The 27,372-nt window shown below is 40.7% G+C and overlaps 3 protein-coding genes and 1 pseudogene across 3 annotated transcripts in view; 2 read left to right on the top strand and 2 right to left on the bottom strand.

Annotated features, from left to right (window-relative positions):
• Nucleotides 1-22,300, bottom strand: part of LOC148724991 (uncharacterized) — a 312,950-nt gene extending 290,650 nt beyond the window's left edge. The window contains exon 1 of the mRNA XM_088731421.1: nucleotides 17,973-22,300. Coding sequence (XP_088587547.1) covers nucleotides 18,440-22,300 — 3,861 coding nt within the window. The 3' untranslated portion in view covers nucleotides 17,973-18,439. The remainder of the gene's footprint in view (nucleotides 1-17,972) is intronic.
• Nucleotides 343-2,251, bottom strand: LOC148724993 (uncharacterized; annotated as a pseudogene).
• Nucleotides 2,971-3,588, top strand: LOC111328763 (uncharacterized). Its single transcript, XM_022933267.1, has one exon. The coding sequence runs from the start codon at nucleotides 2,971-2,973 to the stop codon at nucleotides 3,586-3,588; it is 618 nt and encodes a 205-aa protein (XP_022789002.1).
• Nucleotides 13,498-14,564, top strand: LOC148724992 (uncharacterized). The gene has a single exon (XM_088731728.1). The coding sequence runs from the start codon at nucleotides 13,498-13,500 to the stop codon at nucleotides 14,467-14,469; it is 972 nt and encodes a 323-aa protein (XP_088587854.1). The 3' UTR covers nucleotides 14,470-14,564.
• Nucleotides 22,301-27,372: the final 5,072 nt, after the last annotated feature.

Genomic DNA, 27,372 nt, shown 5'->3' with positions numbered 1-27,372 from the left:
CATTTAACACAAATGGAGACCCTGTCTGCCTTTATGGGGACCCAGCTTACCCAATACGAGTGCACCTACAGGTTCCATTCAGACAGAATGCTATCACTCCAGCAATTCCGTAAGGGAATGAGTAGAGTGGACCTTTGGTGATGTTGTCAAGTCGTTTAAGGCCTTAGATTTTAAAAGTAATCTAAAAATTGGTTTGAGTTCAGTTGGCAAAATGTACTTCATTCAAAATGCAATCACATGTTTATACAGAAACCTGACATCGAACCTTTTTTGAAACTGAACCTCCCTCCCTGCATAATTACTTAAGATAAGACCAGATAGTTAAAGCAGCAGTACATGACATGAAGAATTTATTGTTGTCTTGAAAAGTTCATTCGTACAACTCTAATTAATATAATTATACTCTGTACATTAGCATCCAATAATTGCTTAAATTCTATCTGCAAGACTGTAAAGTTATACTGTTCATTGCCTTTTGATTGTTCAACTTTTGATGTAAAATAGCAATGAAAATAAACCTGAAACATGTATAACTTTAGGAAGGAAGCAGTTATTAAAATTAGATTAGAGACTTCGAAAACTGCTTTACTGCCTCCCAAGCTCATTGACAAGTTTAACACAATATTGCCAAGTTTACCTCGAGCCAAGTAGTGAGTGAAAAAGCAAATTTCTTCCAAGAAATTAATCAGTAAGAGTAAACTGAAAGGTGGTAATTTATGACTCTTTTCATTTGTTCTCTTGCTGAAGCATACCCATCATAAGCTGACTTTGCTGCTGCATCATTACTTTAAAATTTTGTTGTTGTTGCTGCTGCTGTTGCTGTTGTTGAAGCTGTTGCTGCTGTTGTTGCTGAGTCAACTGCATCATACTTTCATATCTTTGCTTCTCTAATTCTTGCTGTTTTTCCTTCATCAGCAACTATTTCTCTCGGAGGCTCATTTCCTGAGTATATTTTTCTCGAAAATACTCTATGGTGTCATTGCCTGAATTTCTGCTTTTTTTCTTCTTTAAAAGTTTGCTATTTTCCCCCTCGTCTTCTTCTCTTTTCATTTTCTTGCTTTCTCCAAATGTTTCCATGGCAATTCTTCTCATTTCCAAAGCACTTTCCCTGTCCTTCTCTGATTTTGAAGAGGCACTTTCACCTACAGAGGTCAATGAGTCAATTATATTATTTAACAATATTAACTATTCAATTTTTTTACTCCCCCTAAGTATTATAAAAGGTAAAATAAGTGGTAAACTTTCCCAAAGGCTATTATTGAGTTAAAGAATGCTCATTTTATGTTTAAAATAGTTGGGAGGGGGAAAGGAGGTAGAAAGATTTATCACCATAAAAATAAATAAATAGAGGAACTTGAAATTTACCCAAGCAAAAAAATTATAGGCTTATATCACACAAATTATGCTAAAAGAAGTACAAACCCACTCCTTTTGCCTAAACCCAAAAACAAAAATTGAGTTATGAGTGGTCTCAAGAAGAAATTTTGATATCACATGCTAAGCTTTCTACTGGGTTGTTTCTAGAGGCCATGTAGACAAGCTATAATATAGTAAATAATGTAGCTGTGAGATAACTAACACGTTGAAAAAGCAGCAAGAACAAATGAGTGCAATTGACAGACATCTATCATGATCTATATGCAACAAATAACTCTTTCCCATCAAGAGGTGCAAAGAGTACCAAAAAGGTCTCTAACTGATCCTAAAGTCATGAGTCCCGTAAAAATACCAACACGAGTAAACTGAGTAGATTTTCAAATTAAAAATGCTGTATTGGTAAGTTTCTTTCTTATGGCTTAAGACAACGTAGTTTTTTTACTATCAACCCTTTTGATTTTGTCTGATGCAACAATCCATCTTCCTAGCTAGCCCCAGTATAATGAAAGCAAAAATCTGTCGGAGGTCCTCCTCGAATTTTTCTACTTCGAGACACTCTTCTATTAGTTGATCAAGTTCTGACAAAGATGGGCTTATTCCACTTGCTTTTGCTTCCTTCTTCATTCTCATTCGATACTTCTCTGCCAACAAAACGTAACGATCTTGCACTGATCTTTTTGTCATTGAATCCTTGAATAACGTATCTAGCTTGCAATCCGCTTAGCGCCTCTGCGATCGACAGCCATATTTGCGCTCGGTTGCTCGTTTTCTTCTTTGCTTTAAACGGATTCTGCACTCTGACTTCTTTCATTAGTGCTACGTCGTGCTGTTCAGACCACTCCATAGGCCCACTACATAAAAGAAAAAAGATATAAGCGAGCGAGTGTTTACTGTAGGTAGTAGCTGTATAAAATAGTCGATCACATTTCAGCACTAAAAATAAAAGAACTTAATGGCGGGGAAATTAATGCACTTTGTTGAACGTGAAATACGGCGACATAAAACTCTTGACAAAAAGAACACAACTAATGACAAAAACAAACACATGGCAAGATAACTTGCTATTATATGAGTATTTTTCCTGTTCTGGAAAAAACCTCGGCTCGTGGGGTAACAAAAAGAATGGCGACAAACAAAAACCAATTCACGATAAAACAAAACCAAGTAACAGAACCTGCGGAAACTTGTGCCAAACACACAGTTAGGCACATTTTGTCCCAGTTATAAAAGTTATTGTTTAAGTGCATGTAACGATGCTGTGATGTCATGGGCTCTTCGGGCATGCGCAGTAGAATGAACGGGTATCCCGGACGTCGTTGTTATTGTATTACGCCTGGTAATGGCGGGCTTTTATGAGACCTATTAAAGAACCGTTGTGTTGCCATCGTTGTTGTACTCGTTTGGACTACGCTACAGGATGGATTTCAGCGGTGGAAACCTTCCCGTCAAGTGGCAAAGATCCTGTCGAGAGTGGTCAAATTACGAAATCGCCGCTCAACTGAAAGACCCCGAAAACCCGGCCAGAAATAAGGAGCGACGGCAGCCACGCTACTTACATGTATCAGTTCTGATGCATTAGACGTAATTGATGCCATGGAATTCGAGAACGAGGACCAAAGAAAAGACCCAGAAGTGATCCTAGAAAAAATGAAAGACTACTGCATTGAGGAGTGCAATGAGACCTATGAAAGATATATATTCAACCGCCGGGACCAAGAGACAAACGAATCAGTTGATGCGTATGTCACCGCATTACGAAAATTAGTGAAGACCTGCAACTATGGGTCACTGACAGACTCGCTTATTCGTGATAGAATGGTGGTGGGCATTAATGACAACTCCGCTCGTAAGAAGCTCCTGCAGACAAGCAAGCTCACATTAGGACAATGCATAGACATCTGCAGATCTTCACAGACACCATCAAGGCAGCTGAAAGAGATGAATCAAGAGGATGTCCGTTTAGTGAGGGATAATAAAAAAAAAACAGTTGACAAAAGGAACGCAAAGGTTCCAGAGAAGAGCCAAAACGAGCCACACGAACGCAAATGCAAGTTTTGTTCCAGATATCATCCTTTCACTAAGAAGAACTGCCCTGCATGGGGAACATCTTGCAATAATTGTGGCAAACTAAATCATTTTGCGGTATGTTGCCAAGAATCTAGGAAGAAAGTGCTGTCTGTGGACTACACATCCGAAGACGAGGAGTACTAAAATGTGGCTGAGATAGAAGTGAAAGAGCAGGTTAATGCACTAGCCTCTAATCGCTCCCCCAACAAAGTGTTTGCCCCTCTGCTGATCAATGGAATCCAGGAAAAGTTTCAGTTAGACAGTGGATCAACCATCATGACGGATGAGACCGTGTTAAAGCTCTGTGGCCAAGACGGCTTGAGTGACTTGGAAAAAACCCCTGTGACCCTGGTAATGTACAACCAGTCCGAGGTCAAACCCTTGGGCAAGAAACGATTCAAAGTCGTCATCCCCAAGAACAACAAGAAATACAACATCGAGTTTCATCTCGTTCGTGGGAAGTGTAAATTCATTTTGGGCTTGAGGGCCAGCCAACACCTTCAGCTGCTAACGGTCAACAGCCAGAATATTTGTTCTGTGGAGCTAAGTGGGGTAGAGGAGAAAGATCCCAAGGTGGAAGACTACATTTCACAGTACACCGACGTATTCACTGGGGAAGGCAAAGTAGAAGAGCTACTCCACCTGGAGATAGACAGAAACGTCCAGCCAGTCCAGCTACCTACACGGAAAGTCCCCATTTCCCTCAGAGAGCCTCTAAAGCATGAACTAGACAGATTGTCAAATATTGGAGTGATTCAGAAGGTCGATACACTCACGAGCTGGATTTCAGCACTTATGGTCACAACAAAGAAAAATGGCAAAGTTAGACTATGTATTGACCCAAAACCGTTGAATGAAGCCTTACACAGAAATCATTACCTCTTACCTACAATAGATGATGTGCTGCCCCTGTTATCGAAGGCCCGTGTGTTCACGGTCCTAGATGCGAAAAATTGTTTCTGGCACATACAGCTGGATGAGTCAAGCAGTTTTGCTACTACCTTTGGAACACCCTGGGGACGCTATCGATGGCTTCGCTTGCCGTTTGGAGTATCCCCAGCTCCAGAGGAGTTTCAGAGGAGGATTGATATTGCAAATGAAGGCCTACAAGGGCAGAAGACTATAGTAGACGACATCCTGGTGTTTGGAGCAGGGGACACCGACGAGGAAGCACTCAAAGATCACGACCACAACCTGCGAGAGGTGTTCATCCGCTGTCGGCAAAACGACATTAAGCTCAACCCAGAGAAGATACAGTTCAGACAGAAGCGGGTCAGCTACATGGGCCACATCATATCATTGGAGGGCTTCCAGGCAGATCCAAACAGGCTGAAAGCTATCAATGAAATGCTGCCTCCTACTGACAAGGAAGGTGTCCAGAGAGTACTAGACATGATAAATTATGTGCAGAAGTTTGCTCCCAGCCTAGCAGATTTGGCCAAACCACTGAGAGAGCTTGTCAAGAAGGACAATAAATTTATCTGGGATAAAGAAGTTCATGGCCAGTGTCTAGATCAAGTGAAGCAGGCCTTAACCCAGGCACCAGTACTCAAGTTCTTTGACCCCCGAAAGAAGACCGTACTCCAGTGCGACACCTCTATGAGTGGGCTTGGGGTGTGCTTGATGCAAGATGAACACCCTGGAGCGTATGCCTCCAGGGCACTGACGCCTACGGAGATTAACTACGCTCAGATAGAAAAAGAACTACTAGCAATTGTCCTTGGAGTTGAGCGATTTGAGGGCTATGTCTATGGCAGAATAGTTTTCATTGACACTGATCACAAACCTTTGGAATCTATCATGAAAAAAAGTCTATTGAGTGCACCAAAGCGATTGCAGAGGATGCTATTGCGTCTACAGAAATTTTTACTTAGACTTTTCTTACAGAAAGGGTACAGAGATGCACATAGCTGACCCACTTAGCCGAACTTACCTCCCCCTAGGTACACAGGACATAGAGGACACACAGGAAGTATGGAGCATTGCCGCCACAAGATCACAAACGGAAGTTGAGACGGAGTATGTAGACATGGCGGAGTCTGTACCCATTCGGAGACTAACGTTGCAGGAAATGAAAAGTGCCACTGAAGTTGATACAGAGCTCCAGACACTGACTCCTTTTATCACACAAGGCTGGCCAGAGAGAAGGACTGAAGTACCCTCCCAGTTGCAGGTCTACTTTCCCTTCAGAGATGAGTTGTCAATCCAAGATGGTATTGTTTTCAAGGGTGACCGCATTATAGTGCCATCTAGTCTCAGACAATCCATAGTGGCTAAAGTACATGCTAGTCACCTGGGCATTCAGAGGTGCCTCAGGAGAGCCAAAGAAGCCTTCTACTGGCCAGGCATCTACAAGCAAATCACGGAATTCATCTCAAAGTGCAGCATTTGCAACAGCTACAAACCACAGCAGCAGAAAGAACCTCTGAAATGTCACGAAATACCTGCACGACCATGGCAGAGCATCTCAGCAGACCTATTCGAGTTCAAGGGTACCCAGTACTTGATTACCACCGACCGCTACTCTAATTTCTTCGAGTTGGATATACTAACGTCTACGACAGCCAGATCGGTCATCGACAAGCTGAAACCCCATCTGGCCAGATATGGTCTTGCCGACCGGCTCACCACAGACAACGGCCCACAGTTCGACTGTGCTGAGTTTCAGAAGTTTGCCGCTGAGTACTATTTTGAACATGTGAAAACGTCTCCACGGTATCCTCAATCCAACGGGAAGGCTGAGAACAGTGTCAAAACTGCAAAGAATATCTTGAGAAAAGCTGCTGATGCAAGCCATGACCTCCACTTGTCTCTACTGGGCTTCCGGAATACGCCATCAGAAGGAATGGAAAGCACCCCAGCACAGCGTCTCTTTGCGCGCAGAACCCGTACCTTGCTACCCACGGCTAGACACCTAATTCAGCCCAAAGTCATTCCCCATGTACACAGGAATTTACAACTGAGGCAAAACAAGCAATCGTTCTTTTTCAATAGAGGTGCTAAAGATCTGCAGCCGCTAAGAGATGGAGACGTGGTGCGGGTCCGACCGTTACCAGGTCATTCAAGATGGTTTAAAGCCCAAGTGAGTTGTCAGGAAGCTCCACGTTCTTATGAGGTCCACACGGAAGATGGGAGAGTCTACCGCCGAAACCGTTCACATCTGTACAAAGTTCCTGAGAACTTTCAGGCGATGCCAGACGAAGACATAGTAGAGTCGAAGGCCAATGCTCAAACTCTACCCTCCACCAAGAAACCTACTGAGGAGACTCTCCAGGCGCCCCATGAACCTTCAGCGTTGCAGTTTCCAGATGTGGCACAGCCAGATCTACACCCAGCCTCGCCAGGTGTCCCTCCCCCTGTTTCTACTAGAAGTGGCAGGATGGTAAAGAGACCTGCTTACCTCAAGGACTTCACCACCTAGGAATCCAGTACAGGCCTTTCCAAAAAGTTTTGGAGAGTGAACACCGTTAGACTTGTTTTTCTTCTCTTTGTTGATCGCTTGACTTTCCAACTATTACTTACCCTACTGTCCCCTCGCTTTGCTTTATTTGTTTAAGAAGGGAGATGTAACGATGCTGTGATGTCATAGGCCCTTCGGGCATGCGCAGTAGAATGAAAAGGTATCCCGGATGTCGTTGTTGTTGTATTACGCCTAGTAATGGCGGGCTTTTATGAGACCTATTAAAGAACCGTTGTGTTGCCATCGTTCTTGTACTCGTTTGGACTACGCTACAAGAAATGCCAAAAAAGCGAAAGAAAAAATGAAAGAGTTTTTAGTGTAAATTTAATTTAATAATAAGTTCTTATATAGCGCATTAAAATTGAACTCTATGCGCAAAAACAAGTTTTTTAACGATAACGCTGCAATGTTATTCTATACAGGCTTCCCAAATGCTGAAATCTTTGAGAGCTATTGTAGAATTTTTACAGTCTGGTAAAAATGGTGAAAACATAAAGTACAAGAATGCATCGTATGTAGACAATAATTACAGTGGAGCTAAGCCTGGTAAGCCAAGATCACTTGATCCCAAAGAAGAATTCTTTCTAACCCTCTGTAGACTTAGGCAGGGATTTCCAGAAGACCATCTATCCCATTTGTATGGAATCCACCAGTCTACTGTATCACGAATAATAGCTTCTTGGATTTCTTTCATATACCTCAAGTCTAGTAAGATCTGTATTTGGCCTTCAAGAGAACAAGTTGATCAACATATGCCAGAAGATTTTAAAAATAAATATCCAAATACAAGAGTCATCATAGACTGTACGGAGATTAATTGTCAAATGCCCTCGAGTCTTTAACTCAACAGACAGCTCTATAGCTCCCATAAAAACCACACGACCCTGAAAGGTCTTGTAGGCATTACACCTGGTGGGAGCATAAGTTTTATCAGCTCACTTTATACAGGAAGAATTTCGGATAGAGAAATTGTTGAGTGAAGTCGATTCTTAGAGCAAGTGTTTGATGTTGGTGACTCTGTGATGGCAGATAAGGGATTCCTTATTCAAGATCTCCTTCAACCCGGGGTTTCATTGAACATGCCACCATTTTTAGGAGACCAGGTGCAGTTTAGTGCAAATAACACTGTAGACACACAATTAATTGCATCTTTAAGAGTGCATGTGGAAAGAGCCATAAACAAAATAAAGAATTTCCACATTTGGGATAGGGTAATTCCTAGTAATTTATTTGGCACAGTCAATCAGGTGTGGTCAGTTTGTGCATTTTTATGCAATCTTCAAAATCAAATTATTAGTACATAAATAATTATGGAACTATTATGGTTTTCATATTTTATTAACATCTGTAGAATTTAATGTATGGTTGTACACTTAGGTCAAAAGTTGTGAATATGAGACAAGATTCATAACAGTGAAAAAGGGTGATATTCTGTTTTGAAATATTTAGAGATGCAGATATAATAATCATATTAATTATCAGTCCAACACTGAAGCATATTTTTCTGAAAGACTGCATTTTCCTCTGTGTAAACATTGTTTTCATCAGGATCATAGACTAAGATAAGACCTTCGAGGCCTCTACTGATGTATTCGTCAACTCTGAAGAGTAAATGTGAACAAATAAATTTACGTTGGTCATAATATTCTCATTACTAAGTTGGAAGTTTTACTTATATGTTTAACTGAACGATTGGGAAAGCTTCGCGGAATCGCATTAGTCTTAACTTAAATTATAAAAAACTTACGGTTGAATAAACGACAAAAAGCAATGATTAATGGTCTTGATAGACCGGTGTTCTTCTAAACTGATATTTCATACAATACTAAGATATAATACAGGCCCAAGGTTTTGTGTTTGCGTAGTGCTGTGCGAAGGAAAATTCGCGGAATCGCGTTACAAAAACTTACTGTTTCACAAGCAAAGCTTTCGTGCGTAAACCTTTGCATGAGTCCCCGCGGCATTTCAACCAGAATTTCAATTCAGAATTCTTTAACTGAAGTGGTTTCCGTCCGTTAAAAGAGGATCCTAGCACATCTTCTTCGCTTAGAAAGCAAGGGCCGTAAACTACTGGCAGAGATGATAACGACGCCATTTTGTTTCGAGGCCCGACCGTCCTCGTTTTTATGTTTTTTTAATAAATTAGAACCCATTACCTCACGGACATTTTGGGTATTGCATATGGTGTATGCGACGATCTTCTCAGTCGTAAAAAAAAAAAAGACACTCGGAGATCTTACGAAAAGTATTGCTTATTTCCAACGACGATTAATCTTCGAAGATCTACCTCTGTTCCGTTTTAAAATGTCACGGAAAGTCAAATTGTAAGTTAATGCAAATGTGTGCTTTCGAGTTGTCAGTCTGCTTGCTTGTTTTCTGTAATGGTGTGAGTAAATCGGTTCTTCTTCCAGCGAAAAGCTGAAGTCAGTGAGACTCTTTCCAGCTAGAAACAAAGGGATCTAATACGACTTTTATTCATCGAGTTCCTTCGGTTACTGTGGTGAAATTTATGGTAGAAATGTCCAAATTCAAGGGACTTGCAAAGAATAGGCGAAAGTGTATTTATAGAAGAACTCAAAACTTTGCTCAACTTTTCAAAAACGACAACTTGTGTTGAAGAATTCAGATATTAACGATCGAGAGTCACATTGATTAACGTAATCGTTAACTGCAACTACCTCTCGTTTTAACTTTCTTAGTTACTTTTTCTGAAGAACTATTAAATAACAAATCGTTTTTAGATCGCGTTTCAATCTTTTTGTAAACAGATTTAGTACCACAAAATTTATTTCGAGATCAATTTTATGCCGAAAAACCAAAGTGATTTGAGAGCAAGAGAGAAGAGAGAATTAATATTATTTATCGCCAAAAGGTCGTGATCGAAGTCTTTGCTGAAAAATTCTGCCCAACTGGCAAAACGAGATATATTTGTGAAAAACTGCAACGAAGCTTGAGATGTTCTGCAAAGGAACTCAAGCGAAACTGATACCGCCCGCCGTGAGCGGGCCGGATGGGGAGAATACTGCCCGCTCTCGGAACCAATCAGATTGCAGGATTCGTATAATACCGCCCGCTCACGAACTGAGAAAAAAATAAATATATCTTATTAGACGTTTTGTGGTGTAGTATCGCTGAGTATTTTTACGAGTAACTACAATTCAATTCTTCGTTTGTGCGATGCGAGAAAACCTGTTTAACCGGTACTCTACAGTACAAATACCGCGTGATATTTGTGCTTGTCTATGGCGTTATTTGTACTCTACGAAGTGTAGTTAGATAATAAGCAACAAATACGTACAAAAAATACTTCTACACAGTCAGAATATATCAAATTATGTTTACCTATAGTGGAAGGAAAAAGAAACGGCTACCTTTTTACGGAACGTTCAGACAAAATCTGACGATTTCTGCCGCTTTTACCGCCACATTGAAAATAACACTACCACAATGCAATGCAATCGGAGTGCGCACACCGCCTGGGTACGCGTACGGGGATACCTAAAACGCTGTTACAGCACAAACGGTTAGGGGAATGAGACAGGAAAACAAATTATGACAAACATGCTAAAATTTTGTATTAATTTTTAGTCACAAACAAGGGAAGATAAGGGGAAAAGACAATCAACCGTGTATAGGGAACGTTGAACGGACAATTGGTGGAAAGCTATAAGTTACCTATCTGAGCCTACCACACTTTCATCAGACCAGAAAGCACAAGTAAGTTATCACTTTAATTATAATTTTACAATCCAGAATGACGTTGCACAACGCGTCGGAGACATTTTGATATTTTGGCGTGATAAATAATTTTTTTAGATTTTCTGTAAACTCTATTTCTCCATTTTACGCATTAGTGTACTAAGAAGTTTAATGAAAACAATACGGCCAACGACTGAATAGAAAACTCAAGAAATGATGAATTTTATTTCACTTTGAAGCCAACAAGCGAAAATAGAAAACTTCCCAGTGGTCTCGATTTTAGGTGGAACGAGCACTCGATTTGATGATAAAAAATCTTAGCTCAACACTTCTTCGGTAACGACGTTAATTGCTAGTCAGCTATTTTGTCTTCGAACTAGTGTTCAAACACTGCATTCGTCAAATGGCTATAAATTTTAATTTTGAATGAAAATGTTAAACTTCGGACATAGTCCTGAAATTGGTCTAAACAACATTTACGCAACTAATCAACTTGTATTGTTGTGTCCCTCGAAAGTGGAATATTTCATAACACTAGCCGCATGTGAAAAATTGGTCTTTTCCCCTAGGCTTTGCCCTTGACATTCTTTTTGAATCTCAGCAACTTCCATGGTAAGCACTGTGCAATTGAAAACTTAGGATGATATCAAATTAAGACTTTGACGACTGGGACGTTTCGATTCATGCGATCAAAACTGTCTTAAAAACTAAAACACAAACGGGAAACACAAATTTTCAACCAGCATCACTCGCCGATGAGAATACATGTCATCCTTTTGTCTAAAAACCTCTCGGCCGTGAAATTTTCTTTTGCAAACCCATCGCTCCGTGTATTTTATGATAAAATGAGTTTAAAATTCGGATAAAGCAGTCTGACAGTTGGACCGAACTGAAGCAATCATAGCCAACGCTGTACTTTTAAAAAAGAAAAAAATAAGGGAGGATTTTAAAGTTGCAAGGGGCATCATGATCAACTCTGCCTCCTTGGTGCACTGTTTGATATTATGCTCTCAACGTGTAAGTTTCTGCTCACAATCGCGAATCTTGTTACGATAATTAAAAGTGACTTCCGCCGTTTCCTAATAACAATTGACAAGTTTTATGCGGAAACTACTATTTTCGGGATCTACGCACGCGGTAAGAAGCAACTTTGTTCCCGAGGAATGAGGTTTCGTGACGGGACCTTGCATTAGACTAGTTGATCTCATTCACCGTGAGCTCCCATTGGCTCCTCGTGTAGTTGTGTTCTGAGTGGCCCCTATGACAGCTTTAGATTTGCCTGACTATAATCGAAAAGTGCTCTCTGTTTACAAAAAGGAACATCGTGCGAACGTCCAAAAGAGAGGTATAGGATATTAAAGTCCAGGAAACTGGCACAATAACAAGGGTCAGGTGTTAGAGAGTCTTATAAATTGTCGATAAATATTAAGACAAAGTGAATATGCTGGACCAACTGAATGTAAAGTGGATTGCTAGGTTATGGCAATATAGCCATGTAGCTCGTCTAGTAGGCTTCTTTTGGCTTCTTTCAGCCTTTATTCTTTTGGTAAGGCCCATATCGCGCAAGCATAGATTTGAAAAAAATACATTGTTAAGACAACAGGAAATTAATATTCTGGTGATCTAATTAGACTATGCGCGTAACGTTTGTCTGATCACTTTTTTTAAACTGAATCAAATGAATTCTTATCGTAGATGGAATTCATCTCGCGTTTTAGATAAGCACTCTGTTTGATCTTTCCATTTACTTCATTCGCCGGAGCTGTAGTTTGCTTCGCTACACCTGTGTTCTACGCACTATGGTTAGCCTTAAAAAGAAATATCATTAGGAAGTTATTAATACTCACACGAAGAAGATCTCACGGCTGCTCAACATCCAAATGGATGTTGACGAACATATTTTGAACCTGTCATCCGACAACCTCTCCTTTTTTCAGAAACTGGTCCTTTGCCGAGGATTAAAATTTACCATTCCTCAACGTGTGTCTCCCATGGACGTTAAAGCAAGCTTTGAAAAGGCCTATTGGAGCCTTGAACCCCACCTCAATGATGATAATTTAAAGGAATTATCTGCAGCAACGTTACGTTTCGTTGCACTCAATTACATCGAACGCAATAGTCCGAAAGCTCCAAAGACATTGTTGAGAGCTATAGAGGAGTTAAAAGGACGCGACGACATAGTTATCACGAAACCCGACAATGGGTCTGGTGTTGTGGTTCTAGACAAAACCGAATACTTGCGATTACTTTCTGAAGCCTCAGTCAATGATACAAGCAAGTTCCGTGCCGTTCCCCTGGAGAAACCCAAGACCAGGGGCAGACCATCCAAATATTACCACCCCCTACTACAAAAAGAGAAGATCCTAGATTCCATTGTTCGTAGAATTCTACCGAAGATCATTGCAGATTCCGTGAGCCCTACAGGTTCCAGATTGGCACATTTATATGGGTTGCCAAAAACCCACAAAGAACCATTGGCTATGAGGCCTATATTATCAGCCACCGACACGTACAACTTTCCCCTTGCTAAATGGCTCGACGAGAAATTGAAGCCCTTGTCCCTTAATCAGTATACAGTTACTGATAATTTTGATTTCACAAAAGAGATTCACGAGCTGAAGATCAACAAGGGTGAAATCTTGGTTTCGTATGATGTCTCCTCGTTATTCACAAACGTGCCTTTGGACAAAACAATAGAGACCTTGGTTAACAGAGCCTTTTCGAACAATTGGTTCAATACTACCCACAATCTTGCCCTTACCAGAACAGATCTTATTGACCTCCTAAACGTAGCCACCAAAGGCCAACTATTTCAATTTAATGGAGCTCTATACGAGCAGACAGATGGCGTTGCTATGGGGTCCCTTCTCGGGCCCTTATTAGCAAACTTCTTCATGTCATCCATCGAAGATACCCTTGAGCGACAAAGAAAACTCCCATCCTATTATCGTCGATATGTTGATGATACATTCACTGTAATGCCTGATCTAGCAACAGCAACTACCTTCTTGCATACCCTCAACAGCGCCCACACTTCGGTCAAATTCACCATGGAGGTGGAGAAGAACAGCAAGCTTCCTTTCCTTGGCACCGAACTACTCAACCATGCACCTCGGATTGAGACCAAGGTATATGTGAAACCAACAAACACGGGCCTACTATTACACTACCAAAGCCATGTAGACAATCGCTACAAACGGAGCTTGCTGAAAACTATGCTGGATCGCGCACACCGATTATCTTCCTCCTGGGCCCATTTCTCTGATGAGTGTGATCGCCTAAAGAAAGTTTTCGCACGGCTTAAATACCCGGAACGCCTGGTAAATTCTACCATTAACACCTTCTTACAATCAAGAATTGTTGGTACGCAGCCCACACAGACGCCCAAAGAACCAATATCCATTGTTCGTGTGGTCATACCTTTCAAAGATCAGGAATCAGCATATTATGTTAAGAAAGAGCTCAAAAATCTTAGCATGAAGGTGCAGACAACTGTCCAGCCAGTATTTGTTAGCCGCAAAGTTGGCCAAGATCTTAAAGTACGAGAAATCAAGCCACAGATTGTCAACCAACAACGCGTCGTTTATCAGTTTCAATGTGACCTGTGTGATGCGGGTTATGTGGGCTATACACGCGGACACTTACACACACGCGTGGATGGACATAAACGAAAGGCATCTTCAATATATAAACACTACCACGAACGGCACAGCGAAGTCCCGAAGGACCTACTGAAACGTTTTAGCATTCTAAAAAAGTGTAGTAACAAGTTCGATTGTTTGGTGAACGAAATGCTTTTCATCAGAGACTTAAAACCCACTCTGAACGTGCAAAGCGATTCAATTCGCGCAAAAGTATTTGTTTAATTAGCTCGTAACATATTTATGCTAATTTAGTGTTACACCTTGCCACAAACTTCATTTTTATTTCTCCTTGACAATGGCGTCATGATGACACCGAAACGTCGGTTTTTATCGTTAGTTTTTGCTAGTCTTTGAATCAAATGAAAGAGGCAATTATCGACAGTGAAGTCTACAGTGAAGTATAGCTACCTTTCTGTTTGCGACGAGGTGGGGATTTCTCTTGCTGTGGAAGAAGGATGCCTTATCGCCATCCGGTATTTTTCGACCAATCAGCATTCATGGGGGAAATCCCCAGCTTTCACCTCTTCAATTCCCAGAAACTCAGGAAACAATTTGTAGAGATAGATATTTTTCCCGAGTGCTAGACGTTAAGATAATTTATTACATAGCTCGCTGCGCCTGTGGGCAAGATGAAGGAAATCCTGTGTTCTGATTGGCTACCCGAGCGGGCTAGATAGGCCCATCTTGCCCGCATCGATCCCGTGCATGAAAAAAATTGAATTAGAACGACATTCGTAATTCTTGGACAATTTCGGCGATGGAAATGCAAAAAGTGGCAGAAGATAGTCAAAACAAAGAAAACAGAAACGACTCTTGCGAGTTTGTTGTGCTACAAACACAGTTGGCTTTCTTTCTAGGCTCTCGAAGTGAACAAGTCACTCTTGATTCTTATTAAAGCCAAATCTTTTTGCAATATAATAAATCCTTTATTAACCAAGTTTGTTCGGTCAAGATGGTGAGATGTTAGCCTCGTTCTTTCTTCGCATAAATATGGACTTCGACTTCGTCTCGGTCCGTTAAAAGGAGCAAAAAGAAGTCGGCCAATATCCAGCCATCTTGACCTTACATTTGGTTAATAACGCATCCTTTATTAGTCTGGGGTCGCTATGTTCCATTTCAAAGTGCGTCAGAGGCTAAATGAAGCTCACTGGCGTTTCCATAGGAAGTTTGTTTGTTTGTTCACAACTCCCTCATTTCTGTTTTTGTTTCATTGGATATTATTTTTTAATATAACGACGGGAGCTCTCAGAGGGAATAATTCCTAACAATACTTTTACAGAAGATGTATATAGGCGGATCAATTACTTAGAAAGTTATTTCGTTTGGAATCAAGTATTAACAGAAGAAGGGGTAGACAACTCTTTCCGTTAAGAATTTTTTCAAATCATTACAGAATCCTTTTTAGTCAACATTCTTCTCATACATATTTATTTTTTGTGTCTGACAAAACGGAGAAATGTCTCTTGGTAGGAAGTTTCGTTAAGTTCTTCCTGCGTGGGCAGTCTGATTTCAAAGAAGATTAACGTATTATACCGAAACAGATAAAACGCGGCCTTTCATCACGGGCACTTCAATTTATCATCTACATTATCAGGCTAAGTTGCGTTGGCTTTTAAGAGTGGCCGTCGGCATCGGTCGAAACTAAAATGGATTTCAAAATTAGTTTATCCTGTCCATGGTAACCTTCGATTAAGTATGGTGGGATGCTAGTTGTAATAGCAAAGCGTGTAGTCTGATCCTCTGGGAGAGAGTGGTCCATTCTGAAAAAGAGTTTCAACACATCCACATTTAAACAACCGAGGGGAAGATTTTGTCACAGTCAAGAAGCCCCCCATGCTCTTGAAGTTGAAAGTAAATGCACGTTCCTTCATTAGCTAAAAGCTCATTTTTGCCGACACTTCTCCCATGAAAGTGCGGTTGATAATTTGCAGCTATTTTTCACGGAGTACCAAAACAAAACCGTAAGCTATGCAGTTAAGCTACCAACTTGAGAATGTTTTGGTTTCGTATCGATGGATTGATACGACAGTTAGTCTCTTTTAGCTTAATGGCACCTTAAAATAAACTCAGGTTTCGCGAAAGATGATAACAATACAAACAGAAGCATTGAAATGTCCTTTGTGACCGCCAAAACATAGTCCGATGCGCTTAAAAGGTTCTTTTCATAAACAAGTCAAGCCCACAAAATGGAAAAGCTTGGATGGTTTAGATAGTTTCGATAGATAGTCTGTTTTTTCATAACTAGCAAAACCGATTGTATAAGAGACTAGGGAAACTTTGACGCATCATTTTCTTGGTACTGATAGCACCTTGTAATAATATTAATCAAGCGACAGTTCGTAATGAGGAATTGTATAACCAGTGTTTTATCTAAATGTCAGAATTTCAAACACTTGCGAGAGTCGGATTCTATACTTACCCTTCTTTTGTGATAAGTCACTCAAGTAGGTACGCGCTACCGTGACATTGATGCAGAACGTTCTTTCTTGGTGAGTAGCTAAGTGACCGTGAAAACCGAACTCCGTGTTTTCGCTAGTGTTTGACCTGCTTCTTGGTTACAACATGCGTCATTTATCTCAAATGTCTACGTGTTTCAAGTTGCTTAACGACTGAACGGTAACAAATTTCAAAATAGAATTGAGAAGGAGAAAATTCTTCATAAAATTCTTTCCATGCCAACTAAAGTTAACATGGCAAAATTATCGTAGCACAGAAGTCTGACGGCAAATGACAATGCTTCTTGTAGGAAAGAAAGTCCGTAAGTTTATGTGTACGATTCAACCACTCAAACTATGAGAGAACAATATTTATTCGATTCAATTTTAGTTAACGTAACAAAACTTTTGTTATGCCTCAAACTGGTTATAAAAACATCAACTAACTGATATAACCTTTTAAGGAACAGAAATTATTGGTTATTTATTACGTCACAAATTTTTTGCTATTTATTAAATCAGTGTCAGAGTTCGAGTTCTCAATTTTTTATTCCGATATTGTTAACCATCGCAGTAGCGCACAAACTGGAAAAATAAGGTTAGTAGAACAATACGTTTTCGGTCTTGTTAAAACAATTTATTGAAATATTTTCGTTCAATCTGTACCATCGGGTGTCTTTTCAGCTCAGGCGATTATTTGCTCCTTTCGAGTAACGGTATACTCTTAAATTAAAACGGCTCCACGATCTGATAATTGGGACCTTAAGCAAACTACTACGGCGACGGCAACGAGGACGTGGAAAAACAACAGATGTAATTGGCAGAACAATAGCTCGGCACGTGCGTTTTAAACTTTGTTCATTTCTTAGCCGTCCTTTGCAAAACAACAACGTGAAATCATCAAAATTTGCGTCGTCTGCGAACTGAAACCGGTGTGGCGACGTATGAGACGGTAATCACATGCAGCCATTTTTGGAATTCTAATTAAAAGTAGAAATTCGTTTTTTAATCGACGTCTTCCTCAGCGTTGCCATCCTGACTGTTTAAAGTCCCTATTAATAGTTACCGAGAGAACATGTAACGAAAGAAAGCTCTAACGGTTTTCCGGGTCGATCTTGATTAAGACATCGAGGCCTATCAGAGAACGGCGAATTATGCGATTACTTGAGTCCGTAAATTGTGAACACTAACTTTGTCTGTATATTGTACGATTTAACGCCGCTAGTTAACGGCGTAAAATCCTACGGTAGTTACTAAAAGTTGGAATCACCTGAAACCACCTGAAACCACCTGAAACCACCTGAAACCATCTGAAACCATCTGAAACCATCTGAAACCATCTGAAACCACCAATGAAACCACCTGAAACCATCTGAAATTACCTGAAAATTACATGAAAGCACGCAGACGTGAACGCAGACCGCAGACCGCAAACCGCACACCGCAAACCGCACACCTCGAATACCCACGCCTCGAAAAAGATCTACACAGTGTGTAATTACCAGATTTATCTCTCTTCCCTTTGTTATCAAACGAGATCAGTAGTAGGCATGTTGCCGATTCTGGCACACTTTCGTTACATCAACGAGAATCTAAGTTAATTTAGTTAATTTTAGTACTTTTTCATGACCTAACTCAAGACATTCACGTCAAATTATTGTGCATATACAATAATTTGGTACTTTCCGGCGGCTCGGCCCTGCACATTCACGTCAAATCATTGTGCATATGGTATAATTTTGGCACTTTTGTGTTGCTTAACCGGTTGTATTGTCTGCTTCTCTACAATGTCCTATTGCATACGTGTGTATTTTGTCTGGTAAAATGATTCGCTTGTCATCGTCTGCAGATAGTGCAACCTTATTGATCTCTTCCATATACATCTCATGTTTTCGACTTCGAAGGGTGTTCATTTTTCGTAGTTGTTTTTCACCGCCAAACAAACATCTCTTGTAGTCATCAAAGCTTATCGTACGTTTTACCACCCCCTCTTTCATTCCCTTACACTTCTTCACTTCTTCTTCATCACCAAACATCTTGTAGCTGTACAGCTTAGCCCTCAGACCAACAAACTCTTCTATCATCTTTCCACCTGCCTCGTCTTTGAACATTCCAATCACTTTCTTGTTCACACCGGTCGGTATCCCAGAAGTATGCCCCTTTAAAATGTTGCTCGTGTCAAACAAACGATCAACATCATCACTTATATCTTTGTAAAAATCTTCAGTCTGAATCTCATAACAAAGGCTATCAGTATCGGTGAAAAGAAGCTTTGATTTACCCTCTGAGTACTTAGGTTTGATGTAGTTGTAGTGAAAGTCGTACATCAATGTCTTACTGATATCGAGGATGCTCATCCCGAGATAGAGAGGTTTATTGAAGACAATCTGTGTCTTTCCCATATGTATTGCGCAAAGATCTTCAGAGAAGATGGTTCGGTGTTTGAAGTTGACCTTATTTGTCAACTTCTTTGCCTTTTCTTCTCTGGTAACAAGTCTCACGTCGACGCGTTTTCGAATGTTCTCCATGGTTTTGCCAAAGACAGCGTTGTTCATCAGCTTGTAGAAGTCTTTTTCAAATTCGTTTTTTGCTTTGGCTCTCAAAGATGTGTTCAAATCGATGTACTTCTTCATCCAAGGACTCTCTTTGAACCTGATGACGCGGTGAATCTTTCCGATCTCTATTCCAAGACTCATGTAATGCTTCAATGTCTCATGATGAACGATGTACTTTTTCTTTTCGTTTAACGTACAGACCAGCTTATGTACTTTACCAATCAATAGATTTTCAGGAGCGGGTGGGTAGTCGTTGAAGTGATCGTGAAGCTCTTTTTTGACACCTTTCAGGTCGACTTCGAGAATGCAAGCAAAGCTTTTCCATTTTCCAAAGTCTTTTTTGTCTACCCATTCAAAACCCCCCGTCGGCAGACTCTTACTCATCGCCCAACCGTAAAGGTTGTTTGCATCGAGATACGTGATGAACTTTGAAGGTTGGGTAGGGTCAAAGGTTTCTTCCATGTATTTGTTATTGGCTTTTGCATGTCTTGTTGAAATCATTGAAATCCCACCGCGAATACCGGCTTCAAACATGTGCAACATATTTATATCAGCCAACAACTCAAGTTCTATCTCAGTCAACTTGAGACAAGCATCCCAAGCCAAACCCGGTGCGGTGAAGTACCAGCAAGGATCGAGATCGTAGTTCTCTTTGCAAAGTTCACGAAAGTTTTCAAACACATCGGCTAGTAAAAGAACGTCGCTTCGATTGTAGAGATTGTGGTAATCTCTGAATGTCTTACAACGAAAGACACTCCATACATTTTGAGCATGGGTATAGTCTTTATCTGAGATACCTTTACCACTTAACACGGAGAAGAAAGCTTCTTTCGGCGGAAGTTGTGTCTCATCAAGCTTTTGTATGGAGTTCACCCATTCATAGGGATAAACACCCTTTCTCATCAGCAGATTAAGCTTCTCTCCAGAATAATACTTTTTTGTGTTTTGGAAGAAAGACTCACCCTTTTTGGCAAGGTTGTTAACGAGCTTGTCAAGACTGGAAGCCATAAATTTGAAGCTGTCAATGAATCTCAACTCTCTCTTTACCTCGACGTCTTTTTCTTTTTCTTTGTCGAAAAACTTGTCAACTACAACGTGTTTCGTAAAGCTAATGTATTTCTCTTCGTTGTTTGGTATGCAATCAATGTCTCCTTCTGAAACACCAAGATTTTTAACAAAGAGATGAGCGTCATAGTTTGCCAAGTTGTGTAGCACGACAGGTATGAATTTTGGCCGTTGAAATTTCAGGTTGCAGCTGTTATGCGCAGCTCCTCGAAATTTGCCGGTGTAATGACAATGATCGCGCACTTTGTCCTTCTCCTCTTCAAAATCTTCTCTACACAACCAACAACACGTTGCATCTTGAAATTTTGCAGCATCGCTGTCTGTGAAGATCATCTCCTTTGTGGGATGGTTTTTGTATATGCTCATAACCTCTGCTTCAAGCGCTTCAACGAATGTTTGCGCAACATCTTCATCCTCAGACTTGGCTGTATACTCAACCCGTTTTGAGTATCTATCGTCAAATGAACACTTAACATAGTAACAAAAACTTATTGGAATATGTTGTTGCTTTCTCTCAGTGTAACGCCCTGCCGGGTTTGCTTGTACGGTGTCTAAAGGTTTGATTAACGACTCAAAGTCTGCATAGATGACGAATGGCATTGTCATCTGCTTTTGATGATTCTTAAAAGAGAGATAAGTCCCCTCTTTTGGCATCTTTTCACTCACAGCCTCATGTTCTTGACACAACTCGCTGTGTGTGTCAAGAACCCTCAGAGAACCGAAGTAATTAAGGCATCTCCTACAGATAAACTTCTTATGCCCATTTTTTGATAGGCTACTCGATACGAGTCGACTCAAATTCTTGATGAGGCAGTAATGCTTTTTGTCACCTTCACTAGTAAGAAGAAGATCAACTACATTTACAGCATGAGTCATACTGCTCACTCTCAAGGGATTGAGTCCATTTTCATACATGTAAACGTTGACTCCTATCTCCGGATTCAACTTTTCAAAGCGACTAATGCTCTTCACCTCCATTGGAAACTGGATGCCATCCCACACGAGTTTTTCTGCCTGTTTTCTCAAAATCTTTGTGATACGCTTAGGATTACTTTGAACAGGGTGCAAAGCTCTCGTGACACACCATTTGAAGCACTCTTCATCCTTGTTTTTCATATTTATGATAGTCTTCTTACTCTCGAGATGTTTTGGTAGCTTAATGTACGAAGAGCCTTTCAAAGGAGTGTACTTAACAGTATGTAAATCTAAACCCTCAACACGATTAAAAACCCACCCGCTCTTATTTCGTAAAAACGTAGCCAAACTCTCCATCATTTTTTCTACAGATTCTTCATAAAGTTCTTCTCCATCAGTCTCTTGAAAGATGATCTTTTGATGAGATGAGAAATATGCAATCATCGTCTCAACCTCACCCGTAATAATATCTTTCTTTATCATCTCACACCTAAAAATGAACTCTATCTTGATATTTTTTTGTGTATTCAAAAAGTTAATAACGGTCCGTTTTACAGTCATAAGAAAACCCTTCGGTCCATAACCCTCTACCCCATCAATAGTGTACGTCTTTGTAAACCGTTTCAATGAAGACACTTTCTCAACAAGTTTGAAGCGGTGATCGTCTTTTTTGTAGAGTTGATTGATATATTGTTTGAAATCTTTCAACTTGTCATCGACTGCTGCTCGCGGTGTGTTTGACACATCTTTCAACCACTGACCCCAATCTTCAACCATTTTCTTCCCCCAATCAACAGCCTTCTCGATTTTTTTTATCAGTGGTGCTGGTGTCGGTTTCAATATATCTCCTTTAGGTATTTCATGCGTGGGTATCGGCGCGTCTAGTAGAGAGCCACCTGAGTGATTCCAGACGAACTCGATTTTTCGATATTGCTTCTGCGGCTTGGAAACCGCAGCACTGCTTGCAGCTGCACTGCTTGACTGAATGAATCTGATAAGCTCAGCTTTTCGAAGCCTTGAATAGCCATGAAGACCATTCTTCTTTGCTAATTTGCGGAGTTGCTCAACAGTGTGTCTCTCCATTATGCAAATATGTATTTTGTAAAGATAGTTTTGGTCTCAAAAAAACTCTTTCTATTTTTTTTCTTCAATATTTATTTAAGATGTTTTCCTCACTCGATTTAAGTGAGGAAAAACCCACAACTTTACGTTGTTTACATCACTCTTTTACATCACGCCTGCCGCCATGTACCACGTACCAAATATTTCTTCTCCTCCTTCACCCTCCTGTGACCATACCATGTTATATGCCCGTTCTACCAAATGTCTATCTTTTTTAATGAGATTGATAAGCTCATCTTTTTGAAGGTTAGAATAGCCACGAAGACCACCCACCCTTGCGATTTGGCGGAGTTGTTCGACAGTGAGTTTGTTCAACAGAGGTATGTCAACAAAGTGTGCTTCCATTTGTTATTGTGATTGTCTTTGTAAAGTTTTCTATTTTTTATTTTCCAATTTTTTCCAATTTTTTAAGATGTTTTTTTTTCATCACTCGATTCAAGTGAGGAAAAAAACCCACGACTTTACGTCGTTCACATCACTCTTCATCATCTTCACTCTTTTGTACCACATATATATGCCTTGAATATCTTGAAGCCTCTTCCCACCTCCGCCGCCTATCTGCTATCAAAAATTGATACCCCTCATTTACCAAAGCTTGCTTTTCAGGCATTCTTTTTATCTCTTCTTCCCACTCCTCATCTGTTGTTATTCCCCTATCTTCTTTAATGAGCTCGATAAGCTCACCTTTTCGAAGTTTTTTATAACCATGAAGGGGGAGATATTTTGCATATTGGCAAAGTCTGTAAAAAGAGATTTTTTTTTATACCCTGCCTCTTTTAGACACTCCTCATCTGTTATCTCTGTATCTTTAATGAGCTCGATAAGCTCACCTTTTCGAAGGTCAGAATAGCCACGAAGACCTCTCTTCTTTGCGATTTGACGAAGTTGTACAACAGTGAGTTTTTCCATATCTTATTATAAATAAAGTTTTCTATTTTTATTTTTCAATATTTCTTTAAGATGTTTTTCTTCACTCGATTCAAGTGAAGAAAACTCGTCATCCGTCAGGTCAATCCTTTGACGGGGTGGTAGCCTTTTGATGGGGTGGTGGTATTTTAACGCTTATGGTGGGTTCTTTTTTCAACGTATAACTCTCAAATCTCAGATTGTATCGTATTCCATCGATAACTATTGTGCTTTTTGTCTCTTCGTTAACTGAGGCAACCTTCGAACCAAACCTTCCAGGATTTATGTTGAAGTGTTGTGAAGCTTTATTTATCGAAGGGAAAACAAGCTCTTCTGACGAGTCTACAGGTGTTAATATCACCTTTTTTCTCACACCACAATGCCTTGCACAAGGAGGTGGAGGGTTTTTGATAACTTCAATCAAGTCTTTTTTCTTGAGTTTATAAAGACCTTGCAAGCCCATCTCTTTTGCTTTCATCAAAAGTTCAGCCTTTGATTCTTTTTTTATACCTGCAATGTGCTGTGTTGGATTTTTGATAGCTTCCATCAGGTCTTTTTTATTCAGTTCGATAAGACCTTTCAGACCCATCTGTTTTCCTTTTGTCAAGAGTGCAGCTTTTGTATATATTTCAAGTTCATCTATCTTATACACCCATCGAGGTTTATCCATGATGCAATCTTTTGTTTATATCTAACATTTTTTTAAGACATTTTTTTTCATTTTTTTTCATAACTTCTGAAGTTCGCTCACATTAACCCACGAATTAAATTTCTCTGGATAACCGCTCCACTTCACGAGAGCTTGTTTGCCCTTCTTTCGTATAACCTTCTCAATGCGGAAGAAACCCGAAGGGTTTGAAAGGCTCTGCTTCGCCTTCAACATCTCTTGTTCGTAGAAAGTGCCTTTAATCTCTTCCCCAAGCAGATCTTTCAACTTGTAAGTGATGGGCTGTGTGTATTGCACCTCATCAACAACAAAGATCTCTTCAGACCAATTTGGGGTGTAGCCCTTGTCGAACAATTTTCGCTTGAATTTGGAGATTCGAACGTGGTCGCCGACCGCAAACTTTGGTTTTTCCCACCCCCTTTGGGCTTCCAGCTCTTTGCCGTATAATTTCAAATAGACGGCATTCTCATTCTTTTTCTTGGAGGCCTCTACAGGCGTCATGCCGATCGATCTGTGTTTTGTGTTGTTGTACTTCTCGAGAATCTTTGGCAATATGTCAAGATACACCGTGTTGTTCTGGATGGTAAACTGCTTCCACATTTTTGTCTTGATCGTACGATTCCATCTCTCACACACAGACGATTTCTCTTCATTCTCTGTCGAGTACAGCTCAACACCTTTCGCTTTGAATAGATCTTTGACATGACTGTTGTAGTACTCCGATCCTTTATCAGTCCACATTTTCTTCGGCACCCGCCCCTCGGCAAATATCTGTTTGAACCCAGCTGCCACACTCTCACCCTTTTTATTCTTCAAAGGTACGATCCAGCCGTACTTGCTGAAAATGTCCAACACCATCAGCAGGTAACGATAACCCTTGTTCCACTTTGCAAACTTTTGCATCTCCACCAAGTCGGAGCACCAAATCTCATCGATACCGTTCACAATAACACGTCGTTTGGGAAAGTTTCGTCTGATGGGTTTATGGAGCTCATCTGCTAGGCTCGCTTCCCACCCTTCGGCTTCGCCTTTGACTTTTTTTTTCCACCCACACCCATACCTAGCTTCTGTTTGGTGTTGATTACGTTTCTCGCAAGCCAATGACCCCACTGCCTCTGATCGTATGGTATAGCATCGAGCGCTTTCACCATCTTACGATCGGCCTCATTCTTACACTTCTTTGGGTTTGCCTTGTTTGCACAAACGCTATAATCAACGTCGTGCTGCATTGCAACCGCGTCACTCGGACCCGCTGGTGGGTCATAGATCTCAAGAATCTTACCAGTCTTTGGATCGAAGCGCAGTTGACTATCAAGATCGTTGTAGGGACCGGTATATTTGTGACCCTGTAGCGTCCAGCCGCTTTTCGGCTTTGGTAGTTTGCCGATCGCTTTGTGAATATCGAAGGCCCCACCTTCGTAAAGAGGATGTGTTGGATCATTTACCCCATCGGGTGCATACATCGACATCGGTAGAATTTGGTTTACATCATATGCATTATAATCACCACCCCCTCTTATCTTTTTGCTCATATCGTTGACAAACGCATCGAGAGCCTGATCGAGATACTTGCTCGCCGTCTTTTTGAACTTGCTCTTCGCATAGTCAGATTTGACAGCGTTTGCAAGACCTAGCTGAGCCATGTTCGCCAACCCCTTCACAGCCATCTCACCCAACGAGGTGCTAGTTCGCCCTACATCTTCAAAGAGCGTCCCGCCTTTTTTTTTCCTCCTGTAAAAGAAACTTTGGTGATGCCACACTCGGCACATTTCGATTTGATCATCGGTCGACCATTTTTCGCAACCTCATGCCTTTCAGATCCTGGCACGCTATCAGTCTTCTTCTTTTGCTTTACGCAGTAAGTTTTCATTTTCGAGTTGTGTCCTTAGTACTATGTTTTATATTTTTTCGTCAAAATTTCGTGCACAGGTGCCCTTTATCTTATCGCAAAACAAGAAATCATAGGGTTCCAACGCTGAAAAAGCGCTGACATCGAAGCAGTTTTCGTCAGCGATCAGTTTTCGATGACGCTGTGTCGGTGGTAAATATATGATCATGTGAGAGCAATTAAGCCTGATATCCATAGGTGTCTTGTGATACGACTGGGAGAGGTACACCGGCGAGATTTTATGGTGTCGTCCATCTATAAAGTGCTTGAGGATCTTGCTTTGGGTCTCTTTTGGTGCTGTGATCAAGTCATCAAAGATAACAACCTTTCGCCCCTCGGCGGGGTATTCGGTTGTGTCGGGGATCTGAGCCGGGTCCATCAGATGTAAAATCTGATACCCAGTCTTTGCGAATGCTTATGCATGACCTTAGCAAGGTCTTGTATCAACTCTTGGTGGAAGTTGGGGCTATAGATATATATATCGTCATATGGCACAAGCGGTGCCCTCAACATATAAGACAGCAGATTGGTCTTTCCGCTACCTGAGGGGCCAGCTATCAACATTCTATAGTCTTCGTCGAGATAGTCAACGCCTGGAACCCTTCTTTTTCGAGTACCTCCACCACGAGTGGTAGTCATTTTTGGTATGTTAACCATTTCAGCTTTCAGCTTTCAACCTTTACAAGTATAAATGAAAATGTGTGTTGATTTTTTTCCACCACAAAGCGAACTGTCAACTATGCAAATAAGCGAATAGCTTCACTTATTTGGAAAAGAATGAAAATGGTATAAAGAGTCTATCACAGTAAATTACATTACAAGTGAACAAAACATGATACTCACAAGTTGCAAAAAGCTTACCAAGGATAATGTTTATTTCGAAGATGCAGAAGAAAACCAATATGGTCACCAGCGAATCAAGATCCTAGGGATAGACGGTGATAACAAGCTGGGGCCGTTGGCGGTGGCAACACCTTTTGGATTCTCGTTTGGAGTACAAGCGACCTACACAAAAGATGCCGACAAACTCACACTCACAGGGTACAGAGTCCCCATGCCTCTATGGAACCCCGAGAACGGTGGACCAACACAAAAACAGCTTGATTTCTATACCGGTCTTAAGGAGTTGAAACATCTCTGCTATGAACATCTCAATGAGGTCTATGGCATAGATGTTGCAGAGAGCATGAGGTTCCCGTTGCTTGAGATAGAGGGAAAAGCACCTGTGCTGCACTCAAAGCTTTTGTACAGTGAAAGGTACAAGAAGATACGTACTCTCTTCCACACTCGAGAGAAAGCAAAAGTAAAACCACTCGATTACCTAGATCAGTACTGTCAAGTAAAGATGGTAATCATCATCGACAGCATCTATCTAGGAGATGAGTATGCATCGGTACAGCTTAAAATAAATGATGTTTATGTCAAACCATTACCGCAAAATCAGGTGCTGCCATTGGCTATCCTTTCTGATGATGAAGAAGAGGATGAAGAATGGAATAAATTATATACAGTAGAGAAGCTTGCAAGCATCGACCCGGAAAATGTTGCCTGGCTCTCTTCACCAGAGCTCAT

The sequence above is a fragment of the Stylophora pistillata genome, chromosome 8 (genome assembly GCF_964205215.1).
Source record: "Stylophora pistillata chromosome 8, jaStyPist1.2, whole genome shotgun sequence".
NCBI lineage: Eukaryota > Metazoa > Cnidaria > Anthozoa > Scleractinia > Pocilloporidae > Stylophora > Stylophora pistillata.
The sequence above is the reverse complement of the archived record's forward strand: the minus strand, read 5'-3'. Positions and strand labels throughout refer to the sequence as shown.

Bases quoted from the DNA above. Each gene is read 5' to 3' on its own strand.
- LOC111328763 (XM_022933267.1), top strand. From the start codon at position 2,971: ATGGAATTCGAGAACGAGGACCAAAGAAAAGACCCAGAAGTGATCCTA.
- LOC148724992 (XM_088731728.1), top strand. From the start codon at position 13,498: ATGTCATCCATCGAAGATACCCTTGAGCGACAAAGAAAACTCCCATCC.